We start from the raw sequence: 26,693 nt of genomic DNA on the forward strand, positions 1-26,693 counted from the left end.
ATAGAACTCCTCGCTAACCATAGCCTTCACTTTAGATCAGGTCCAATTGCATTAATTGGCTGTAATCAAAGCTTAACAATACTCATGAATGCATTGTATTGTCACAATTTAAAGATTTTAAGCAGTGTTAAAAACACCTTTCACTTACATTTCCACTAAAGCCAAATTATTGGCCAGAATTCTTCCCCATGATCATTAACATTTTCCTTACCACATCTCTTCAATACCTGTGTAACTTTAATCCTTATGATTTGTTTGTTATCCTTAATTGCACATTATATAAACTCTTGTGTTGATAAATCGTTGATACTTTGTTCTGATTCGATTCTTTGTGGTAGACATTAGTTGTTGGCAATTCTAGCTTGATAGATACGCCAGCCTTCAGAAATTCCAGTGCTACTCATTATTTCTAGAATTGGCAGTACACATAGTTGGCAAATATTAGATGCACTTCTCTTCTCTCACCAATATTTTGACTTGCTTTAAAGAAGAAACTGACTTGGTATCAATTACATTTCTAAGACCGACCACTTAAAAAAGAGGCTTTTGGAGTTGGTGCATATAATTGTAAATAGTAACTTTTCTAGCCTGTTAAAAACCCAGTATGACCATTTATCACCATGGAGCAGAACAGTTTGTTCAGAAGAATTAAGAAAAAAAATGTTGCTTGCCACCTGGTAAACAACAACTCATTTGAATTAAATTTGCAGGCACCCCTCAAAAAATGTAAGTAATAAATATAATCCTTGCATTTGTTATAGGGCTTTTCACGTCTTCTAGACGTCTTCGCAGAATATACTGTAAAGTGCATTGACTATATTTGTGGGTGAAACGTGACAGCCAATTGTGCATGGCAGTGTCCCACAAACAGTCGTGGATTGAAGTGACCAATTTATTTTTTTTGAGGGATTACTATCAGTTGTAATAATAATAGTAAGTTGTAGCCAAAGGGAAACAATTCTAAAAAGGAATAGATTATCTTGTGGTAGGTGAGAATTGTGTTTTGAATAAGGAAGAGCTGAAACAGGTCATGAGGGATTCAGTGCAAGAAGAACTAAGAAACTAATATGAAATCCACATTACATGCTGTGAGATTACTTTGTGTTAAGCTCGCCAAAGCTGAAAGTTACCCAAGGCTAATTGTCAACCAAGGTTTTCCAGTTCAATGTGTATTTATGTGTACTTTCTGTTACTGATTTTTCAAGAAAGCTTCAGCTTTCTAGCATTTTGCAAATGTTGCTGGAGAACTAGATTACGAGAAGATCTCAATTTTAATGCTTTTCACTTCAATAGTCTGCTTCTAAGAGGTAGAGCTTTGTCAAAATGGATCACTAGGACTTTCCTTATCCTAACCTTGGTTGTTCAGTGGTGGAGTTGACTCAGATCTGATACATGACCAAATGCTGAGGACAATCCCATTTAACAGATCCAGAAATTTCTGACCTGGTAAAACATAGCACCTGCTATGTTCTATTGCACACTTGTTGGAAGTGATGTCAGTGGCTCTGGATCAACTCCTTGGCCACCGAGAGCAGTTGCCCTATTAAAGTAAGAGGAGCTTACATGAGTGATGCCATCTTCCTTTTTCAATCACTTGGATCAAGTCACCTAGTTTAAGCACCAGTTTTCAATAGTGTTAAGAGTTTTTTATTTCCTGTATTTTCAGGCCTATGGTCACCTCAGCTAGAAAACTTCAAAAAGCAAAGAAGCAAAAAGTGTCCAAAATTCTGGTCCGAAATATTCCGTTCCAGGCCAAACCAAAAGAAGTCCGTGAGCTCTTCAGGTAAAAAATGTTCAATATTTCTCCCTGTTAGTTTCAGTTATTAAGATACACATGTGTCCAAGCATTTAGTGACTTGTTCAGAACACACTGCTAATTTGAAGGAGAAATTGATCCACGATAGCTGATGTCTATATAATGTATATTTGTAGTGATGCCTAATTTGGTTTGGGAGTTGTCCTACTTACTCAGAAATGTCTGTCAAAACTACAGCCTGGTTGTTGGGATGAACAAAATGCAGCATTACTAATACCATTTACCTCTGATCATGTCAGAGATCCACTGAAGAGGACATAGTTCAGTGCATTGCTAGCAATTTTATTCAACTATTATTAAAAAGGAAAGATTATAGTCTAGGTTCCTAAGGATGGTACTAGGAATGAGCAATTATAGGTACTGTTTCATAATGGTCTCTAATGTGCCTTAAAATCCTCATTTTTTTTTCACGTTTTGCATGCACTTTCAAAGCAGAAGGTTGATTTTAAAAATTAGTTAGGAATTCATAGAATTATGCAATCCTCCAATACCAACACTTGACCCCTGTAAGTATCATAAAATCTCATTTACACATTTAATCTAATGTAAGATTTTTTTAATTGAAAGTGTTTGGAGTATAGTGAAGCCTACATATTTCTGTGCAAATCTTAATACAGTTTTAATGTACATTTTAAAACTCGAACAAATAAGCATTTACATGTCTGACTATTTATGTCTCTGATGTTTGTCAATTGATTTCCCAAACCGTTGGTATTGATGTTCTTTGCAATGTGAACTTTTTGAATATTGGTTGCCCTTTCAGTTTTATTTAGTGGAGCATTGGTGTTGCGGTCTTCAATGGATTTATATTATGTCTTTCCAATAGACAAGTGTGATCATTTTTAAGATTCAATCTTGTTAATTAAAATTAAAGTAACAATTCATGCTTGTGGTACAGATATGAAGTAGTTTATCTCAAACTCTGTGTGTAGATCACATTTTATTAGGTTGCCATTAAGCGAACTGGAGATTTATTTTTGTGCCATCTTAGTTAATGGCTAATGACACTGTTCACAGTAGGACAGTTCATTTTTAACTGACTGGGGTATGCAAAGCACTTTTGTACAAACTGAATTTCTGCGTTAAGAGCAAGACTTTTGGAGGATTCCTTTGTGATCAAATCGTGATGAATTTTGTTCCTTGAGGTAATGAAATTATTCAGAAATAGCAATATGAATACTGAGCTTTAAGTCATTTTACAGAGGAAGCTGTTTCAATGCATGTTTGTTGGATATGGTTACAAGAATGTATGATGTGTATATTATAATGTCATTAGAAGGTTGTGTGATTGATGTTCAGAATTAATTCCATCAAATACTATACGCAATTTTGTAATTAAGCTACAGGATATTTTTTGAATATTTGCTCTTGTTTAAGCTTCTATTGTTGCGTGAGCTGAATAACCTGGTGCCCAAACTGCTGTTGTTTTTTTACTTTGGCCACCAGAGGGCACAATAAGCCTAGCGGGTGGATTTGAACCAAACCCGTTTTCCTCCAGTCAGTTAGTTTACAGTGCAGCAGGAAGCAGCTCGAAGACAGTTGGAAAGGTTTAGATCCAATACATGTTGAGTTAAGGCTGAGTAAATGAATGATGAGTTTGGGGTTTTTCACCATTCACCAATCAGATTAGACTTGAACAGTTTCGAAATGAATGGAGAAAGGGTCAGAGACCTGAAAGCCAGGAGGACAGTGATCAGCATTGTGATGGAGCACTGCTGCACACCTTTACTTTTTCATGCAGTAAGTTCCAAATTTCACCTGGGGAAAGAATCAACTGAGGCCGTGCGCTTTTCTGAGGATGAGATGGAAAAAAATCATTGGTTCACTAATTTCTGGCTGCCTTTGCTCATCTCATCCTTCAAGTTTACAGAGAAGCAGAAGAACTGGGTTAGACTATACTAATGGAGTAGTAAACCTTAAGGGTGGAAGTTTTTTAATAATATATAATTTATAAAAAGTTGGCCTTTGAGACTTGAAACCAGCATTACTGTCCTCTTTGGATTTTCACTTTGAGATGACTAATTCACTTACTAACTGTAAAAATATTTTCATGCATTAATACATGAGTAATTAGTGAGTATAGCAACATTTTTTAAAATCCATGTGACTGGGGCGTTGATGGCTCAGCAATAAGTGTTAACACTATTATTGCTGTATTAGCAAGCAATACCCTAATTTTCCTTCTCTGCTGGAAGTCTGCTAGTTTGATTGTTAGAAGTCTATTTCCAGCATGAGCATCCTGTTTTTCCAATTATTTTGTTGTAATGTTGGTGTTAACGGGCATTAAATTGACATACTGCAATTTTTTTCCTATAGGATATTTGTTTGTCAGGTTTATTGATATTTTAAATTGCAATCAAAGGAAACCTTTGTTTATTTTCTTGGAAAAAAATTAATCCCTCTAGTGGACTTTGCTACCACTGCATTCCTTCATTAGTCTATAATCAGTAAAAGGCATTGGAAGAAAGTTCTCGCTGTATAAACGTCTCCTTGTCATGGAACTTATGCCTGGATTAGACTGCTTCTTGCTGAAACCTTGTGGTGGAAAAAACAGCACAGTGTTTGACCAAGGTCAACTGGAGACCATCTTGAAGAGATTTTTCTGGCAGGATTTTGATTTTTCATCACTGCAATATAAATGCAGCCAATATGAATCAATTCATGCTTCATCCCCAAATTGTCTGTTAAAATTTATAACTGATTTATGTAGTTAGCTCTTTAATAATATAAACTAACTGATGTGCAAGCCCAAAGCAAAGGCAATTCGGAGCGGGAAATTTAAATGCAGCTTCATGCTCTGAAATTACTGCTGCTGAAAACTGTATGAACTCAGCATTAAATTCTGCCTGCATTACATTAGTCCCATTTCTACAGGCGAAATATAAAGGTATTCAATCACAAAAGCAGCTGTTTTCCTTTCAAGTTGAATTTGTGTTTTAGTGCATTGTACATTTAGTGGTTGTAGCATTGAGGATTTTGTTTCAAAAATTCAACCAAAACTAGAAATCATCACAGAAGTGTAGTGAAAATAAAATGATAAACAAAAATTACATTTGAGGACAGAAATGTTGTTTGAGATTATTGGGGAATTGGCTTACTAAGGAAATTCTTTTGGCAAGCAAAAAAAAACACTGAAAATCGGTGCATTGGTAGCAACTTGTTCTTTTGCGAAGGGTGAGAAATACTTTCTAGGATTTCTTTTGGCATTATAAGTTTTGTTAATAGTAGTGCCATCACTGCTGGTTTGAAACGACACGTTATGTCTCTGACATGACACCTGATTATAAAAGGACTGAATCAACCAACTTGGGTCTGGGTGTTGAATACCCAGCATGCATTCTGCGATTTCTCTTCCTGACCACAATTCCCACTGGGTCAGTGTGCTCAGTTCTTCAGTATGTATGTCAGCTGTAGAGGATAATACCATATGTCATTGTCAAATGGCTGCTTTGTGAGAATTATTCATCAACATATGAAGCTGGTCATGATCTATTGTGGAGTTTCTGACCAAGTAATACTTTTTTGCGTGTTTGTTTATCAGTTGTGTGGGTGCATATATATTGTGTGTGTGTGTGTGTGTGTATATATATATATATATATATACACACACATACACACACACATGCAGGAAATTATTACAGGTATTCCAACATATTGTTGTGCATTACTAAACTGACTTTTTCATTGTGCTCCTCTCTCTTCATGCCTATTTGTCATTATCTTTTGAACAAATGAATTTATTATTTGCTCTTTTCTTTGTCATGTATGATTTTTGTTTCAAAATAAAGTGTTTTATTCCGTGGTCTCTAAGTCATATTATACCATTCACCATCACCAGAATAAAACATTATCTTTTCGCAAGACTCTGTAGCTACTTGCAAGGTGTACAAAACTACCCTAATTGTTGATCTGCACTCTCTCTGACTTTGCTTCTTTCTATAGTCAACTGCCTTTTCTTTAATCACCATTGGCTCAGATACCAAATATCAAAGACAACTGAAAATAAGAATCCACCATATACCATTAATTTTCTCCAATTTTCTTCCCTCTCCACAAAGCAATGGAAATCTCATGTAAGGGATAACTTGCAATTGCAGCCGCCTAATACCGCACCTAAATGGGCATTCTTCATGTGTGAGGCAAAGCTTTAAGAGCCAATAGGCTATTCAAGCACAGGTGGCATTATGACTGAGATTGTATGAGGTGAGATGGAATTGAGCAGTAGTCTTTATTGGCTACCCTGTCAAATTAACCCTGTTTTATTTGAATCAAACCACATGAATCTACATCTTTTGATCTGATACCTTAATTGTAACAGCAAAACAATCTTATACCTTTGGACCAATTGACTGCATAATGTCAATTCCAAAGAAACTGATACAGTGTATGGATTTTGTACTTTTTATGATTTTTACTCATTTCCTTCACCTATTTTTATTTAGATTGCCACATATTAAAATGTTGTGCCTTTATTGTACAAATTTAGCCAATTTAAAATCATTCTGATTGGTAATTAACAGCAGCAGACACACATCAAAAATATGTATTTTAAAGAAAAGGGATTGTTATCTGTCATTGTTTAAATTTCTTATGTTAAATTGCAAAAGATGAATGCCTTGTTTGGGAATAGACAAAGCTTTTATAATGCAGATATTTTAGAAATTATGAAGCAAGATAAACAAAAGTAGTAGATAAAATTAATTGGTGAGATTGAGCTAAATCACCAGATAAAAATTTTAAATGCAAACCAGAAATCGCATGAGTTGAAAGACCTTACTATCCTTGGAGTATACTCAGTAAGTGCTGATGAAATTATTTGAGGATGTTGCCTTCGTTTTGTCGTCAAACTGTCAGTCAGATGTGCAGTCAGCAAAGTCCTGATCTGACAGTTATGTTTTGCAGCTAACGAGATTTGCTAAGAAATCTTTCATTGTATTTAATTACCAAGTAAGTGATTAATTCGTTTTTATTTCGGGTAGCAAAATAATTCCAATTGGGTAAGAGCGTGTGATAGTGCTAGAAGCTGCTACTTACGTGGGTAGATAAATACTGATCATTAATTATCTTGCAGTTGTATCTATCGGGCACACAAGTGTTGTTGGTGTGCGAGTGTAGTGTGTATGTGTAAGGAAAAAAGACCTCAAAAAGGAGTGAGCTTTGGAGGTTAAAAATATTTGTGAAGTAGTGCACAATTATAATCAAATCTAAGAGTCCATAGATTTTTTTTGTAATGCCAATTTTTGTGTGTGAATATCAACGGCAGCTGGTGATGGGGTTGAGAATAACAGTGTAAGTGCCTGGAAAAACTCAAAGATATTGCTGGATGCTTGGAAATGTTTCTGTGAAGCCTGCGGTGAAGTCCAATTCAGGCTGGATTTTGTTTTGAGTTGCAGAAGCTAGAAGAATATTTTCCTCCTCCAATTAAGGCCTGTTAAGCTTTGCAAAGAATACAGACAATTAGAGCATTTCATATTCATTTCTCTTAATTCTATTTTCTAATCCACCTTTGCATATGAAAATACTAAACCAGATACAAGTTGCTTAGTTGAAAAGCTGCATAGGATTTAAGCACTTGTGAGTTGAAGAGAATCCAAGTTGGGATTAGGGAATCGTATTCTGCTGTGGCCAACAACTACTAATAAAACCAAATGGTTAGCAGTATAAGTAAATGGAGCCTGCACTTAGATCATACAGCCAGGGTTAAACCCATCATTATCACCATTAAATGGTTGGGTTTTAGATGTAATTTGTCTTTTGGTCGCATACTGTTGAAAATGATTGTTTATTACAGATTGCACAATATCTGATTGCATTATTTCAGCTATACAGCATTTTATCTTCAGTGGTTGTGATGTTGGAGCTGGCTTTTTGTTCCAAAAAAATCTTTGGAATGACCACTAATGCTTCAAATTTTGACCGTAGGCACAGTACTGCAGATGGAATGTATATGATATTAATGGAAAAAGATGCCGTAAGATGTTATGTAAAGCAACATCATAATTTATTTGAATATGTTGAGCATTTGTTGAATTTGTTGTTAATTCAATAGGTATGAATTAATCAGAGCTTGACATACTTTCAACATTTTTCTATGGATTGTTTAACGTTAAACGAGAATGTTTTTAACAATTTCAGATTAAGCTTAGTTGATCATTTTCTGTTTATCAGCCAATATTGTGTTCAGTATTTTGGACCACGAATATTGCCCTGGGCCTTTGGGTTACATTTTCCCAAGTGAATTCTAATAAAGCATTGTCTTACACTTAATGCAGTTGTGTAAATTTATTGATAGAAATTGACTCTTGTATCATCAGGTTTGTCTACCCTATAAGTAGGGTCAGGTTTGAAGTTGAACATATTGGTAAATCAATTGCAATTCAGTTTCACAGTACTCCTAGAGCAGTTGTGAACCCAGTCTGTAGATGTCAAGTAGTTGTTTTTTTAGCCAGTAAGAATGATAATCCGCAAAATGTTTGCAACCTTGTGGAGTCCTGCAGCTTATTGGTTAGAGCACTTGACTCGCAAGCAAGATGACCTGGGTTCGATTCCCAGGCAGGGCGAAACATTAGGCAAGTTTACTTACTCCACATGCCTCCGTTTACCTAGCAGTGAGTAGGAACCTGGTTGTCAGTCGATTGGCAGATCACTTTTCCGGGGGTAATAATCCCGTCAAAAAAAAATAATAACCTGGTCACTCAATCCACGACTCTGTGGGACACTGCTGTGCTCAAGTAGCGTTTCACCCACAAAATTTACAGTATATTCTGTGAAGTGCTTTGAGACGTGACGATAAACCGCTGTATCAAATGCAAGGATTATTATTATCATCCTTAAATTTTTTTATGGTGCTCTTAACCAACTAAATTTGTGGAAAAGGAATTCATTTTTTTAGTAGGTATACAATTTCAAACTTCTGTATTTTTATTTATTTTTTATAAATGTGTTTGTTTGATACAGACAATAAAGTGTCTAGTTAGACTGTCAAACTTCAATAATTGATTTGCTTTCTTAATTTCGGTGTCCTGCCGATGTGTAAACTGATACAGTAGAGCTTATTCTCACCCCACTTCTGTTTCCATCCTACCTTGCATAGTCTTAAGTCGTTGCTTTCATTGTTACCCTCCTACAGCCAAATTAAATCTTAATTGTGTTGAAAGCTATCATAGACACCTAGTACTCAGTGCCAAGCAAAATATTCTCCTCACTAATAAAGTAGAGGAAATCCTATTTAATAAAACTCTAATCAATCCCTATTATTCTATTTAATTATCTTTCCTCTTGGAAGAATAAATGATCAAGTATCTACACATCAGGTGTGCCCACATAAGTGAGATTGTTATATTCACGCCTTCAGAATTTGGGCTGTATTTATGACTTATATCTTTATTTATTTCATTGCCAAACCAACTGCCTGTTTTCTCCCCTCTTCCCCCCCCCCCGACATAATTATTCCTCCCCACTTTAAAGAGAAACATTTTTTGTAAAGACAGACAAAACAGTGTGTCCCCAGCTAACATATATTAAAACAGTTTTTATTATTTGTCTTTAATTTCTCAATCATGTTTACTGATCCCACATATATACTGTCCATTTTAGCTGACCAGACATTCTGGGTGATGCAGGATAAAGTGTAGCATGTCTGCTATAAAATGTTGATGGTAATGCAAACACTGATTATGGCTTTTTGTGGCCATTGTTCACGGAGTGAGGCAACTTGGGATGATATTCATTTAAGAAATGTACGCAATTATACTGTCATTCTGGTCAGATGATCTTTCTCTTCACTCTTCACCCCTACTCCTCATAGAATATTCACCCTTTTTCTGGACTGCAGCATCAGTTTTTCTTTTGTTGCCAGCAGAGAGAACTGGATTGCTCTGTGTGCATGTGCGCGGTTAAATACAGCAAGGCTGTGTTTACTTTTTTGTGTTTTCCTGCCTATAAAATTGTGTAGTTCTTTATTACAGGGTTATCATAATTCAAGAAATACTTTTTGAACTTGGAAATGATTCTGATTTTTCACTTTTCACTTGTACCTGCTTTATTTTTTTGCACCTCGGTACAGCTGATCTAAAGCAGATCAGCTCTGCTCTACTGATCTTTAGCCTCCAGCCAGTTCCTGTTTTCAAAGCATGCATTGAATGTCATAGATTCTTCCGAGTGACCAATTACCCTTAATATTGGCTTGTGCTGTCTCTTGACATTACACAACTTCTGGAAAGCGTGCATCCTGCGGTGAAACTCAGAAAAAAGTTTATGTCTAGCTATCTCAAGGAAGCCAAATATCTTCTAGGTATTCAAGTGACCCTTCGTCATCCCTCTTGTTACTATGCCTCAACTTTGAAGGTTAACATTATCAAATGCAAAGCAATTTGCCAACTGGTGCTCCACCACTGTTGTGCGCTCTGGGATGCTACCCTGTGTAACAGGCACTATATAAATGCATGTTGTTGGTGCCGAGAACAAAACTGTAAACAATTAGTTTATTCCTGACTTTTATCTGTAAATGTTAGACCAAGGCTTTGGTACTGTGAGGCCATATGGCAGGCAATCTGTGTAATACCTGTCTTTGTCCAATTTAATGAAAGGCAAACCCATGTTTATTTTTAAAAAATGCATTAAGAACTGCAGTTTTGTCATGAAACTCACATTTATTCCATTGAAGGAAAATGTCTTGTTTGTCTACAATTGCAAAGTCACTACTACCTATGAGACATCCTGTGACCCGGTATAGAGATGTTTCAATAAAGTGATAAGCGTTATATCAAATGCAAAGATTATTAATCATTTTGAGTTGTGATCCTTGTTGTAAAAAAATATTGCTTTAAATTATCTTAAACCTGACCCCAAAGGTTAGTTTTTAAGCCATTTCAGTGCTAGAATGATGAAGGTAAACATTGAAATGAGATCAAACTTTGATTCTTTTTAAAAAGTCAAATAGAGCTGCTAGGCATGCATGAGTTATCTTCTCCTCAATGCTGACAGCCTGATCCTGCCTGGTCAAGATAACTCATTCTCAGCCAGGAAAGGTTAAGATTTTATGTTGCATTGCTTTTGCTGTCATTTGAGGTCTTTGCTGCTTTCTCCATTGAAAGATTTGTGATTCAGAATGAGGCCTTTTTATGCGGCAATGTGGAGAAAGATCATCAGTCCAAGCTAACAGCATAAAGGATGCATATTTCTTGCATAAACCGTGTTCCCGGCTGATTCTTCTCCAATGGATATTTGCAAATCCTTATTACACATGGAGCTTGAACTTTCAAGAAATAAAAATCACATCTATAGTGGGCAACCAATATTATTTAATCATCTCTACACCAAGACCACACAATTTTTGTTCCTATTACATTCAGAAACCACAATCTACTTACTCATCTAGTTGATCCATACTGACTTGGCATTGAAATGGCAGAATAGATGCTAATGATGATACCTACCAAGTGTACCAGTTTGATGTGAAATTGGCTTTTTAGCCACATTAAAATCAAGAAAAAAATGTATTTCAAATCTACCTCATATGTGTGCCTGTATGAATCCATGTGCAATGGGTTGTTAGATGCACACAGAATGAATGTTTGTTCCAGTTGCGGTTCTGAGCATAAGCAAGTCTCCTCTTGAAGGTGGCTTAATGTTTTCCAGCATTCCCAGCGCAGGGGCTGGGTAGTATGAGTTGTGAGTTTTTCTGTGACATCTGTCATGATTAGCCTGCAAGCCACTGAAGTAAAGTGTCACAACATCCTCCATACTGTGCTTTGTATAGCACTTTGTTCAGCAGCGTGCTTAAGGACTGTTACTTCAACCTCATTCATCTGCTAGTTACCATTTAGTTAGTGAAACCATACTTGTCTGATCCCCATCATTATAGAGGTGTATTGGAAAATCACAAAGTAGGAAACCATGCATTTTGTTTCTGGTTTGGAATTAAATTTGCATTTATGAAAGACATTCTTGACTGATAAATACACAGCAACAAATCATATGAGCATGGTATTTTCCTTTCCTCAAGTTTCTAAAAAGTGTATAATATGTCTAGTTGAATCAATTTGTCATTTGGCTGTCCAACCGTTGTTTGAAGTGCACAGAAAATTGTTTACGTATGTGAAAGAAAATGTAAGGGGTCATTTGGAAGCTGGAAAAGGAAATTAAGTTTAAGTTGCTCATTAGCAACCCACTTAAGAGAAATTTACCCCAGGTTCCAATTTACAGATTTAAAGCCAGTGGAAAAGCAAAAATTCTTGAGCAATTTTGCATGGAAAATCCTAAACAGTGGTTCAATCAATTCTTTCAGGTGACTGATTTATAGACTCCATTGAAAGTTGAGTATTCTCAAACGTTAGATTTAAATGAGCCAAAGTTCTAAGTTATTTTGATTTAAATTTCTGTCCCACATATGTTTAGTTAAACGGTTTCCTTAATGGAATGAATGGAAGCATAAAAATGAGAGATGTAGCATATTGTGGTTGAACATTTTTAATTGTGATTTGAAATTGTAGTTTATGATGAATATTTTATGTTTATCAGGTAAGTCCTCCCAACGTGAAAGGCGCTCTATAAATGGAATCTTGTTGTTGTTGTTGTAAGTATTCCACAGTAGTTTTTTTTACAGGAACCGTAGAAGTTCTTTTTACACAATTTTTTCTGCAATTTCTGAATTTAACTGAACATTGCAGGCTTCATTTCACAGCAAATAAGGCATGTTAATACTCCTGCCTCATGTACAGTGGTGCACATGCAACATACAATGCCTTAATGTCGAAAGAAAATATTACATTCAAGATAATTATACACCTCATGTATACATACACCTTGTTAAAATCAAAACTAAATTATTTGCTGCTTGTGTATGAAAGATTTCTGCTCCATACAGGTGTAATTGTATAACTTAGTATTTAAGAGTTTCAGATAATTTTTTCACTTGGGAGCTGCTGTCCACAGCCAGTCACTCGTGTTGTCAATCAATCACACTCTGACATTCCTGTCAAAACATTTCAGTAGTGATACGGTGGCATTTAAATGACAATTACAACATTTCAGATTACCTTTTTACAAACGGTTATGAAGACATTTCTTTTTAACTCTTTTATAGACGAACTTAAATTTGGTGCTTTTGATACTCCTTTTTCATTGAAGGGTTTACTTAATGTACTTAATATTCATAAAAGATGAACAGAATATGAAATGAGCTTTTGGCAGAGGGGGGTGTGGGGTTGAAATTGCAATTGTGAAAGATTTTGATATTCCATCGAGTACCATATATTACATTGAATTGTCACGAAGCATTACATGGCAATTGAGGGACTGCATGGGTCACTAAAGAACTGAGAGCAGAAGTGGCTTGCATACTGCTTCATTCACCTCTAAATTCCTTGTATTTCTTGCTCATTGTTTGCCACTCAGATTGCTGAATGCTTAAAGACATTCTTGTATGTGAAAGGTGCTGTATAAATACAAGGTTGTTGTAAGAACTGTATTGCTAAGCATACAGTGTAGTGCTTTGACTGCAGGTGAAAGAAAATAATATGATATTTAACAATTTTAAATTCATATTTGGATCAATGTTTATACTATTGTGATCCTGTCCAGTGGTATTCAATTAATAATAAACGTTGCATTTGATGTAGTGTTTTATCATGGCTACCAAATACCTCTGCTTGTCAGGGTTTACTGTAAAATTTAGTGACGGTATTTGTAGGCAAATTGGCAGCTGACAGAGAAGAGTCTCTTGTTGTTTTTGTCTATTCTACAATATTAAGTGATGCAGATATACATTGCATCTTATGGTTCAACTAGCTACTGGTATTGAAGTCCGAAATTTTCTCCAGTTGATAAGGCAACACATCCAATAATAATAATAATAATAATAATAATAATAATCCTTGCATTTGATATAGCGCTTTTCACGTCGGGAGGACGTCCCAAAGCGCTTCACAGAACATACTGTAAAGTGAATTGACTGTATATTTGTGGGCGAACGCGGCAGCCAATTGCGCACAGCAATGTCCCACAAACAGTCGTAGATTGTAAATGACCAATTTATTATTGTTTTTGGTTTTGGAGGGATTATTATTAGGCTCTGTGTGGAGTAAGGAAACTTGCCCAAGGTTTCGCCCTCTGCCTGGAATTGAACTCCGGTCTCTCACTTGCAAAGCGATGTAGAGGCAACTCAATACATTCAAGAGATTGTTATTCAGATTTCAATATCAACACCTTCCACTTTAGTATTGAACTTAGCAGTAATATTTCAAGTCAACTTGAAAGGCTGTAGTTTTTTTTCAGACAGCACATACTACCTCCAGCTCTGTAGTTGATCAGCTTTCATTGTCATTGGAGTAAATGTCATTAAATAGGACAATGAAAGCCCCCAATAACGTATGTGTAGAGGTTCGGCATCTTACTCAAAATAAGATCAGGGAAATCTGAGGACATGATTATAAGATAAAGGACTCAATTTGACTTTAGTTTAAGGAATAAAAGAATGTTGTAGGTGTCAATGTATGGAATACACGACCACCAAATGTAATTACTGAGTCAATTGAATAATACATAAGGGAATTGGATCAATTCTGATTCAAGAGGGAATAAAGGAATATAAAGGTAGGAAAAAGATGCCATTAGTCAGATCAAGTCCTAGGTTTTTCTTATTCCTATGTCAGTCCTCACAGTTCGTGATATTCTGAGAACAATTAAAACTCTGGACACTGTAATTTTCTGGACAAAGGATTTAAACAAAAACAATGACCGGTAAGGGTTAGCAATCCCATGAATGTAAAATGCTGTTTTGATGTATTCTGTTTGAACCAATGTAATAATCTGCATTTCACCATGTCATTTGGACAGAATAGGATTAGCCAGGTAAATTAAACTGAGGAGACATGAGGGCCAAATCAGTGACTTTTTCACTGTGGCTCAGATTCCAAAATATTTGCTCTATTTCAGACTCATTACAGTGCTTTTTCTTTTGTGCTTATACTCATGACCCCTGTGGCTGATTGTGGATTTTTCTTAAAGCTACATGACTAATGCTTTGTTCCCTCAGTCTAGCACTGCCACTTTTATAATGGCAAGCATCTCTTGAAGCCTAACATTTGAATTTTCATTGTATTAAAGGTCAGGAATAGGGTGCAGAACAAAGTGGATTTACTGTGTTTGCATCTGTTTTGCAGCTGTTTTGGTATCTCCTCTAACCTCTGCTTCAGCCACCCTTCTCATATCTTCTATTAGATCTAATAAATCGGTTCTGTCATTACACAGATGTTGCACAGTTAGGGACATTCAACTTGTTTTTGAATGATTGTTCAGGGTGCTGGCACAGTCATGATATGCTTCACAGCATATGCATAACATTTCTGCTTAAGTCTGATTTTTTTTCTCTCCTTGAATATTGCATCGGCAGAATTTTGAAAGGGAACGTGCAGATTCATTTGTGGTTTTCATAATCCCAAATTTGCACACTGTAGTGTCTCAGGAAATGCAGGAGATAAATGCCTGATCATGCTGGGTTCGCTTGGTTAACACTGTATATAGATTCATGGTCTCTGTTGCTTATTAAAGTATTCATTACTGCAAATTCTAGGCTTGAATTTCATTTTGGGGCTAATCTAGGGATGCCTTTAATTTACATTGAAATGTTAAAAATATCAAATGTAATTAAAACTATGTGCATTTTACATGACAATGGGATTTTTCTGGTTATTCGAAACCAAATATAGTATTCTAAAAAGAGTGCAAATATGCTTGTTTTTGCTTATTCTTTCCTATTGTAGGAATTGCTTGTTTTATTGAAATGGGTGAACTTTTAATCCTTTCATTTTAGCTGAGTTAATGTAATTCATGAAAAATACCATTTCTGCTTGTATGCTGCAATGATGTTTTCATGGTCCTTCTCATTTACCAGGCACGCCTGGCTTCTTTAAGACCAGTTGTAGACTAGTGCAGCCTTAGCATTGTTTTGCTTGGGGTCTTTATTGACTGAGCAGAATTTTTCATCGGGTTTTTATTTGCTAAAATGTAACTATTGCTTAGGGAGCATAGATATCAAAACACGCCTTACAAACAAAGTCTCTGTAGTTTAAAGTCGAAGGAGGAAGATGAAGAGATTTTGGAAGAGAGTTGGGGAAAAGTGGCTGAAAGCTTGTACATTATGTATGGGGCTGTTGTTGAAATGAACAGGGGAGTAAGACAGCAGGAGATTGCAACGGTAAAGTGGGGCAAGGCCGTAAAGGCAGTTGAGGGCAAGTCGGACGAACTTAGTCGATTTCCTGGGGACAAAGGCGCTAGGAATTTGTTCCAAGTAACAATTTGCAGCTATTGATTATCCGTGGTGTAAATAAATACTTCCTGATCTCTGTGCTAAAATTGCCCTTCAAAACTCAAGCATCTTATCTTACTGCCTTAGCATATCCGAAAGTCTTCTTCCATGATCAATTAACTCCTTCCTTTCAATGTATTGTGTTTTTCCATCTCCTTGTGTACGCTATACTGTATTTCTGTTCTGGATGTCACATAGGTATTGATGATCTGTCAGAATATTAAAACCAAACTTTATTTAGGCAATTTGGGCCATTACATAACACTACAATGTCTAAATAATTGCTGCGTCCTTCTGTTTAGTTTGTCTTAATGTTGTAATATCTGATCGGAGATGCAGATTTTGAATAATGATACAGATAGGATAAAGGCTTTCATCATCTTTTCCTTTTGTTTCAGTACATTTGGAGAGATAAAGACTTTGCGACTGCCTAAGAAAATGGGTGGAACTGGCACACACAGAGGCTTTGGATTTGTTGATTTTCTCACTCGACAAGATGCAAAGGTACTGAACTTCATAGATTAAGAACACAGTTCCTTATCTAAAGTTTTGCCACAAAACAAATAATTTCAGAACTTGCCTTTCCTAAGTAATTATTGAAGGTAGGGGAGTACTGTCTTATTCTTTCTACATTTTTTGCAAATAGAGTATAGAATTAGAAAATAGAGTATGATAGAGAATTCATTTTTAAATCACTATGCAATGACTTGTAATTCAACACTTAATTCTGAAGAAATAATTATAAAATCTATCTGAGAACAGCCAGCAGGTCATTTGAGAGTTTTTGGCAGACTTTCCATGGTTCTTACATTTTGAATTGCATTACAAATTCACCATATGAGTAAATTGGCTAGATATTTATGGTTTTAATACTGGAAATTAAAACTCTCATAAATATTGTTAAAATAACAATTTTTTTCAGAGGTCTTTTGACACGAATGGGTTAGTGGTGCTGAAATAGATTATTGTTGAAAAATTCCAACTGTGGGGCACAGCAGCTTTAATGATGTGTATGATTAACTAAAATATTTCTTGTATCTTATTGTGCAGTGTTGTATACCTGGGGCTTTCAGTAAATAGGACTGATACTGCTTGAATATGTGTTTCAACTTTTAACCATTTGTCACAGTGATGTTTTTGAGTGCCCAAAGTATATTTTTGCTGTTTGTTCAGCAGGCAATTGGTTAATGAAATGTTAGCTTCGTCTCACTGATATTTGAATATAACAGTTGGGTGAAAACTAGAATTGCAATCTGATCTGCAATTTTCACTTTCATGAAAAGATCAGCAGTTTTACACGTTTCCAAACAATGTCACACATGCATTTTATGAATTGTAAATTTATACTAAAAATACCAAAAAAGTAACAGATTCTCTTTTCTTTCACTTTTTCTACTTCCTCAGAACTAATAACCTAATCTATTGCCGTTTTACACTAACTTCATATTCTAAAAATTTTTATTTGGAATTGATCTCACCCTATATTCTACTAATTTTGAATTAGAACATGTATATCTCTTAATTTATAGTAACTGTTGATTGTAATACCTAGCTTACAAGACCACACTGCATATGGGAACGCTCTATATTTTGCAATACTGTCGTCACTGCAAGACAGTAAAGAAATTTTGTATTTAGGATTACTGTGGTATTTACACCAGAATGTGCCTGGAAATAATGACATATTGCCGACTGTGATGTATCCTCACCTTATTTAACAAATTGCAAGAAAAATGTTCGATTCATCTGTTTGGGTGCAAGCTTGTAAATAACATTCACAATACTGAATGGATCAATAGTTTAACAAACGTGTTTGGAAAGGGCCCATATCTAATCATTCGGTTTCATTTGTTATTGCAACATGCAGGATTAGCTTTTGTTCCTCTTCTGTGCAGTGTCTCTTGATCTAGAATAACTTGCTGGCAACATCTGGCTTAGGAACTAAGTCAATTTCAGATTGTTATTAGTACATTGAGAAGCTTGCAGTGGATTTGAAGCCGGCCTAAGTTTTAATTTGATGTGGTATACTGTGGCGATCTGGAGAGTCTAATTAAATTGCTGTCAAAGCCTGCTTGAAGAGCTGTAGGCCCTCTTCGAGCAGAACAGTTCCAGATTCCATGCTTCTTTTAAATTCTCTCTGTTAGTGTGACCATAGTTGTGCAAGAAAAAAAAGAAGACACAAATAGATAGAACTTGAACCCTGCATTAAGCAGCATCTGCTGCATTCAGCGATTTTTTTTCCCCCCCCCCCAGCAGCTTAACTTCACCAGTTTACAGACAGACCCATCTTGGCAAATACGATTAGATGCAACCTGATTGCCATTTGGAATGGGAGGTTTTCCAGACTGTTCACTAATGATGCCTCACAGTTTTTCTGGTTGTATTGTTCAGAATACTTGCCTCGTCTTTTACAGGTTCATGTGAAGCCACTTGGCAGTGGAAGCAAAATGCTGTATTATGACACTGAGCAGCTCTGCTGGCACAGTTTTATATGCTGCGTTTACACTTAGGGAGGTTTCCAATTAGCACAGCAATGTGTTGAATTAAATAAACACTTAGAAGGCAGCCATTTATAATTTAATTGCTGTTTACATTTGCACAAGAATTTCTTTTACAAATGATAAACAACTGTAATTGGCAGGGATACATTTTGGTAGTAATTCAGAAATATTGAAAGGTGTTTTCTTTCTGTTTTATAGAAAGCTTTCGATGCTCTTTGCCACAGTACTCACTTGTACGGACGACGATTGGTATTGGAATGGGCAGACACTGAAGAGACAGTGGAGGCATTGCGCAGGAAGACAGCTGAACACTACCATGGTAAACTCACTTCATATTTAAACCGGTCATATTTAAGTCTAACGCAATGTGGATATTCAGTACCTTGCTTTTTTTAATAAATCTGTAATAAGTATATTGTAGTATTTATGGTCAATATAAAATACCTTACTTTGAAAATGTGTGTATTTTACCACAAGCCCAGAGCTTTTACACACAAGGCAAGGTTTTACAATATGAAACAAGGGGATTAATTCCAGGTCCATAGCAATGCCTCTGATCTTGAGATTGTTCTCATTAAAAGTACTGTTTTATTCTATTTGCTTATTTGCAATTAAATCTATTTTAGTGCGATATCCATCATAACATGTATGTATATTCTTCTGGTGTGTTTAGTTTGATTAAATCTGCTGCTATATCTGTAGCCACAATTCTAACATGCAGCAAAACTGGTACTACAGCAAAATGATGGATGGCCTTTATGTTCAAAGCTGCATTCCAGCACCCTTGCACTTTCCCGGTCTCTAAAATAATTTACTTCTCTTTGATGTGATTGAGATCGTTCCTTTACGCCAACGTGCTTCTTGTCTACTGACATTGTGTTCCCAACAACCCTAATCACGATCGAAGGTTAAGTTTACTGTAAGTTTGAAAGTTTGGAAGACACAAAAAGTTTCAATTTCTTTCATTTGTGAAAAAACATTGAATAACTTTCTGTACGGCTACTCTTGGCTACATTCTGTATCAGCAAGTAAATCTGATAGTAATAACAGACATGTTCTCTTTGAAGAATCATAGTTGCGTGATTTTAAAACAAGAATTGTTAACATAGCACTTGTTTTATGGAGATCTAGCAAGCAGAATAATGTTTCGAAACCTTAATATTTTTATTTAAATTATTTTGTTTTTCATTTGGCATTTTTGTGTCATCTAACAAACATCAATACAAGCCTCTCGGAATTCAAATCCCACTGAAGCAGATGCTTACAGAGAGCACTTCCTGAAGACGGAGCTAAATTATTATTGACCACTTCTGGTGGTGGGCTGCCAACAGGCACCTGCAGACTCCTGCTAGGTGTAATGTGCAAACTATCATGGAGACGTTTTGCTAGCAGTATTGATCAAAGCTTCAGTGCACAGGATGAGAATATGATATGCCAGAGGTCTGAAAGTAAGGGAGAGGGGCAAATTAGGGATAGACATCAAGAGTACTTACTTGTGAGATAAAGGAGGAGATTTGCAAATCATTTTGAGGGAGTCAATGAATACTGAGATTCCAACAGAATCAAGCTAATAAAGAAGCAAGCTAATTTGGTTCTCATTTTCAGGAACGGTAACAGAGCCACATCTTATCAATTACAGGCCCATTAGTCTGATCTGAATAAATGGAAAACTAATGAGATCAATAAAATTGATGTGAAGATAACCTTGATTATTTTGCCTACTATTTAGGCGGGCTGGGGAGATGGCATTCCTGACTGATGGTGGGAAGCGATATAGTATTGTGTACCTCAATTTCAAAATACCTTCTCTAAAGTAGCAATAATAATAATCCTTGCATTTGATACTGTGCCTTATCACGTCTTCGAGACGTCACAAAGCGCTTCACAGACCGTACTGTAAAGTGAATTGACTAGATAGTTTATGGGTAAAACGTGACCGCCAATTTACACACAGCACTGTCCCATAAGCAGTCGTGGACTGAGTCACCAGTATTTTTTTTAAATTAAGTACCGTGAAAGACCGCTTCACAAATTAATGTTTGTATATATCAGGAGCATTACCTGGATTAAAAACTAGCTATAGAGTAGGCAGCAAAGGGTCGATGTAACAGAAGTTATCTCAGAGTGCTGGCGGTGAGGTTGATTTTGTGGAATGTGGTGAAACCGAATGCACCAAAGGGTTTTATCCAAAGTTCTTTTATGATCTTGTGAAGTTTTGCTTTCACTAAATATTTTAGTACATTTTTTGGGCCTCATTGAAACTGATTTACTTAAGTTAACTTTTATTTGATTAAGGTATGGATTGATAAGTCTTTTTGTGCTCTGTCAATATGTTTTCAGTAATCTTTTTGCTATTATATCTTAGAGGGAGGAATATTGACAGAAATGTTGCACATGATGATTTGCAGAATGTATTTTAGCAAGAGAGCAGACATTTAGTGAATGTGAGCCCACATTTACAAAAGTACATGGTAAATAGTTTTTTTTCAGTTTGAGATAATTAGTTGTTCTTTGTACTGTATAATGAACAATCTAGTCTTTCAATATTTTGACAGCCACATAATCGGACAGTTGCACAGTCTTTCAAAATATAAGTTTTTTAAATCCTTCAAAAATGATTAAATACCAGCTATTTATTTTTTGAAAAGAAATTCTGTTTGATGTGTATTCCTCAGGCAAATTGTTCCCATTTTATTCATCACTACTTTCCACTGTTGCAGTGCAAGTGATAAGCCTGCCTGATAAGTGCTGTTAGTGAGGGTGATTATCATGGCAAACATAGGTGAGGCAGTATGCAGCTATTTCCAGTTATTTATAGATGGGCGTTCAAGTGTTGCTATGGCATAGTCTGAGTTGCTAACAGTTTAGTCATCTGAAATATTTGCAAGTGAATCTTTATTGAAGAGTCTATGATTAATATACATAGCCATGCTGAAAAGCATGACCTTTTTTAATGGCAATTCACAGGATTTCTTGCCAGGTGTCTGTTTTAAAACAGTCATGAAGATTGTTACATGATGTGACCTTCTGTCACATCAGATGCACTTCTGCGGTTTTAAATGTGTTTCTTTTCTTTGCAAATATTGCAAGTTATTAAGAAAAACAATGGTCAGGATGGGAAAGAAATTGTAAGTGACATTATAAGGCTTGATTATATTGCATATCTTTATGCTTCAATATAAAAACACATTTGTACTGTCACCCATCACTGATTTGGAGTTAACTATGTAAGTGATGATATTTTAAAATGGCAAAATTTGTATATATGTATGTTATAATTACTAACCTTTACAACAGAATGCTGTAGGTGGGTAGAACAATAAGGTTTGCATTACCTTGGAAGACAATCATTCTTGGTCTGTATATTAATTTTAAGATGGAAAAATTTAATTTTTTTATAGCTTTCTTTCATCGCCTCAGTGTTTTCACCTGGAAAAAATGAAACTCCATTCCTTGCTCATTAGTATTTTGCAATTCACAGTACCCTGACCAGCGAGAAATGAGTTCTCACTAGGTTATTTTGCCAACAGCAAATCTGATGCACTGTTGATCTGATGATGTGTATTTCTTTCATCTGGAGAACTGTATTAACAGCAACACTTGATGAGGCCCCAAACAGAGAAAATAAAATGCGTTGCCTGCAGGGTTTCAATTGCTTTTTAGTTACAGCCATGTAATCTGAAATACTGTGAAACATGAAGCATTTTAATATTGTTTTTACTCATTTTATAAGCAGTAGCAATTTGAAATGGTAAAATTGTATCAATAATTTATTTATGATTTGTATTTATTCAGGAACAGTGAGCTACTTCACAATGATTTCTCTGTTAAATGAAGGAGAAGACACACTAAAATGGACATTCCGCTTAATAATCCTGTAGTTGCGCAAATGTAACTTGAATCTCAAGAAACCAAAATAAATCAAAAGGGCTGTGATATTAAAATGCAACTATAAAATACGGGCACAGGAAGTTGAGGATAAATTACTTGACATTTGGCAAGATGCTAAAGTAGAGAATTGTGCTACTCAAGTAATATTGTATGTGATAAAAATACTAACCTATGGTCATGGCATAAATTACAGGTACTGTTGGGTCCATCATTGGTATTTGTGCTTGATTGCGGATTGATGGAATTTCTGTTCTAATCCATAGACAGTGTATGTAATTCTTGCCATTGTATCCATTGTTTCTGTGCAGTGTTTTTTTCTGATAAATTACTTCATAAATAAGTATATTTACAGCTATAGCTCATCCAATGGCCCTGTGTGTAAAAGTCCATCCCAGTGCATTGAGTCTTCCAATAGAGAAAACTAGTTTTAAACCCCAAATCTCCAGATAGCATTCAGGAGTGAAACCCTACCTGATTTTTCCCTTCTCTAAATAAGAGGTGTTTAGGTCACCAGAGATCTGTTAATTCAGCATAGATGTAAATTGAAACCTGTGAATTTCTGGTCTTATGGCATTAAGTGGTGACTAACACAATGGCCTGTTGGGTTGCTCAGTCACCTTCATTTAATTTGCTCTCTGAAACCTCCATGCAGCGAGTGCAGTTGGTGGCACTCGCTGCATGGACAAGTAAGCTGTATGATATGATGATATTTATGATGTGTCCTTTAAAATATTTATCTGAAATATTGTTAGCTTTTTCCGATCGCTTAATTCATTAGGAACTAACACAGCATTTCTGCACCAAAACACCAGAGCAATGCTGAAAATTCTATTTGTTATTTGTTTGATACTTATTTTTTAAACCAGAAAGAATAAGTTGCAGTGTTTACAGTGTCCTTCTGATGTCTAATTTGTTGTTGTTTACTGCTTAAGAATTGCTTTATTTCTTAAATTAGGACTCAGTACTACTACCAATAATAGTAATCCTTGCAATTGATATAGCACCTTATCACATCTTTGAGACGTCTCAAAGCGCTTCACAGGATGTATTGTAACCTGAATTGACTGTATATTTTGTGGCAGTCGTTTAAAAACAGTGTGTCTATATGAACGCTGCCTTCTAAAGTAAAACCACAAGATAAGACAATTTAGTTGAAGTAAAAGAGCTGTAACATTATGATCACAGCAAACTGATTTGTTTTTTGCTGATGTTATTGTGCAGTTAGGCGACTGTGTGCACTCAATCAGCTGTGTGAAGTCACAGCAGCTGAAAATCAGTTTTTCTTTACCGCATCCCATGACTTTTTGAAAACTTTAAAAAAGGCACGGTATCTCAGGATTTCACTAAAATTTGCAAAATTGGAGATTTTCATTTTCTAGTTATTTCACCAAATTTCAATCGAATTGCGTCCTACAATAATACTAATTCTTGCATTTGATATAGCGCCTTATCATGTCTTTGAGATGTGTCAAAGCGCTTCACAGATTACACTGTAAAGTGAATTGATTGTATCTTTTGTGGGCGAATATCATATTCTCCCACAAAATCATAGTGGTAAAATATCATAGTGGTACATTTAATAGTATGGTCCAGGACAGAAACAAGTTTTTGCAATGACCTGCATGTACTAATTTGATAGTGAAAAGGTAAGCTTAAAAAATATTCACTAAAGCTTTCCATAATTTAAAGAAGTTACTGCAATACCAATGAAGAGTTTTCACACTGGAGTTTGGTGATATTTAAATTTCAGAGTTGACCATTTTCCTTTCCTCAAATAAATACCATTTGTAAAGACGTCGTGACACATTCACTTTTGCACGTGTTCAAAGGGCCATCAAGGAAGGGGATTGAGACGAGAGAACACTGGCAGTATTAAAAAGGATGACTGGAATTCAAAGAAGTCCGTAAATGATTCCATTAACAAAATATCTGATGCAAGGAAAGCGATTGTTTACTCTGGTTCATCATGACCATTTTCTAGCAGCGGTTGGTATAGGAAAACCTCTATTAACATAATTCTGCCTCTTATTAATAATTTAAGGAGTTTATACTGAGGAGATAATCGCATTTGCTTTGTATTGAAAGAAATCTTAAAACTATTTTAGGGAATTAACAGTAATATTTTTAGATCTAGGTCTGTATTCTTGGAAATGTTTGTTGGGTATTTCAATGTCATTATTTTAAGGAACTTAAACAAGACTAGATATTGAAGATTTATATGCAATGTGGTATTGAAGTAAAGTTCTCAGTGAAACATTCTACTTTCCTTTTTCTCTACGAATGTCTCTTAAGTTCAGGATCTTATGTCTCTTTGTTAAATCGTATTTTTAATAAACATTAAAAGTTTTATTTTGTAAATCACTTCATTGTTTGGTTGCAGAAGTAATGCGAGTATTGTAATATGCTGTAGGTGAGATTCGGTCAGATCTAATCAGTGATGCAATTGTAATCCAATAAGGGGGAACATTGTGCATTTAAATAAATCGAATGTGTGTACACGGGATTTTTAAATTATGAGGTATTAGCATCTTAATAGATCTATTATTTCTAGAATTTTAAAAAGTGTGTTAATTTAAGCTGATGTTGCCAAAATGCATTTAAAAAGCCAACCTGGCAAGTTTGCTGCTTTGATCGCTGGTCTGTGCTGAGTTAGCTGTTTCAGCTAGAGCAGCACTTGGGGCTCTGCATTTGGCCTCAGCACCCAAAGGGTTAGGGAAAGACTTGCCTTCAAGAATCCCACATGAATAATGACCATTGGATGAGATACTGGAGGATGCCCAGTCATGATGGAACCAAAACGATTCAAGTTGCTTTCCAGAGAAGATGAGGAAATCTGATTTGTTTCTTAAAATAAAATTTATGGTGGGACCCAGCAAACAAAATACTGCTTTTTGACAATTATTCAACAGCAAAATGGCTGTGGGAGACTAGAATAGACTTTTGAGATCAAATTAAAATAATAGAGAAGGAGAAAGGAATATAATGAGCAGTAGCTCTTTTTTTTACAAGATATTTATTTATTTAAGATTAATCTTACAGTAATTAAACCTCTTGGTGTCTGAATACCTGTGTTGCAGATATAGTGAGTTTTATTTTAATGTTAGTGTGTGAGATCTCAAAAATCATTATAACAAATAAATGTCTAGCCAAGGGGACAAAAATTTACTAGGATCTATGTGTTGTCTGAGTATTCAAATACCTTACTTACCATTTTACTTACCTTAAATTGGAAATATCCTGGCTATTCTGAAATATTTAAAATGCCCAGGTGACTAACAGTGCCTTTGTATTAGGTTGAATTGTGATGATTTTAAAAATAAATCTTGAATGTGATCTGTAAGAAAATAAGATTTTACATATGCTTGTCATCTTATCATTAGCATGCAAAGATTTTAAATGCAACATAATATCAGACCTTTATAATTGACTTCTATGAAAATCCTGAGGGACTTTCCTGAACCATGAATAGCTAGCTTACTGACTGGGAGTGAATTGAATCGCATAAAACAAGTAGTGGGAACTGAATAAATATGAGAATTTAGTGCTGTATGGGTATTAATTGTGTATAAAAAGGTCATAATCCTATACTCTTATTATTGTGCACTGTTTTTTAAGATATTCTAATTAATTTTAGTGCATCTATTTTGGTGCAAGGATACGATTTGAAAAGGCCAGAATAGATGAATATCCTTTTATTATTTAACACCACCAAACAAAGGTATCCCACCACTTTACTTGTGGCAAGAAATTACAGTAAGGAAGTAAAGGGGCATTTCTCCAATAAATTAGCCAAGGAGAAAAAGGGCCAGTTGGGATGCACCATCGCATTTAGAATCACAAAATAGTTCACGTGACTTTCTTTGCATTATATTGGGAACATTTGTTTGAAAATGTGCTTGAGAAACCTGCCCACAATGAAATCAGAAGTTTTTGCAGGAAGAGAATGGGAAAGAAATTGCATATTCCTTGTGAAAAGTTGCAGTTACAAGTCCAGTTTGTCTGGGGGAAGGGTGGGGAGTACAAGCATCAGGAGGGATAATTGTGTTGGCAAAAATTAGCATTTAAAAGAACTGGACAGATTTCCTCTTTAGCACTGTTTGAAATGAATCAAGCCATATTTCTCTTATTTTGTTGGCTAACTGAATGGCTGGTTATTTTTAACCTCTAGCAATAAGCA

General features: G+C 35.5%; 1 protein-coding gene across 1 annotated transcript in view; it reads left to right on the plus strand.

Annotated features, from left to right (window-relative positions):
- The window catches only part of rbm19 (RNA binding motif protein 19), a 77,623-nt gene that overhangs the window by 31,099 nt on the left and 19,831 nt on the right, over nucleotides 1–26,693 (plus strand). Inside the window, exons 21-23 of the mRNA XM_007902328.2 lie at nucleotides 1,667–1,783; nucleotides 16,523–16,628; nucleotides 18,824–18,944. Coding sequence (XP_007900519.2) covers nucleotides 1,667–1,783; nucleotides 16,523–16,628; nucleotides 18,824–18,944 — 344 coding nt within the window. The remainder of the gene's footprint in view (nucleotides 1–1,666; nucleotides 1,784–16,522; nucleotides 16,629–18,823; nucleotides 18,945–26,693) is intronic.

This window comes from Callorhinchus milii, unplaced genomic scaffold (assembly GCF_018977255.1).
Source record: "Callorhinchus milii isolate IMCB2004 unplaced genomic scaffold, IMCB_Cmil_1.0 Scaffold8, whole genome shotgun sequence".
In the NCBI taxonomy this organism is placed as follows: domain Eukaryota; kingdom Metazoa; phylum Chordata; class Chondrichthyes; order Chimaeriformes; family Callorhinchidae; genus Callorhinchus; species Callorhinchus milii.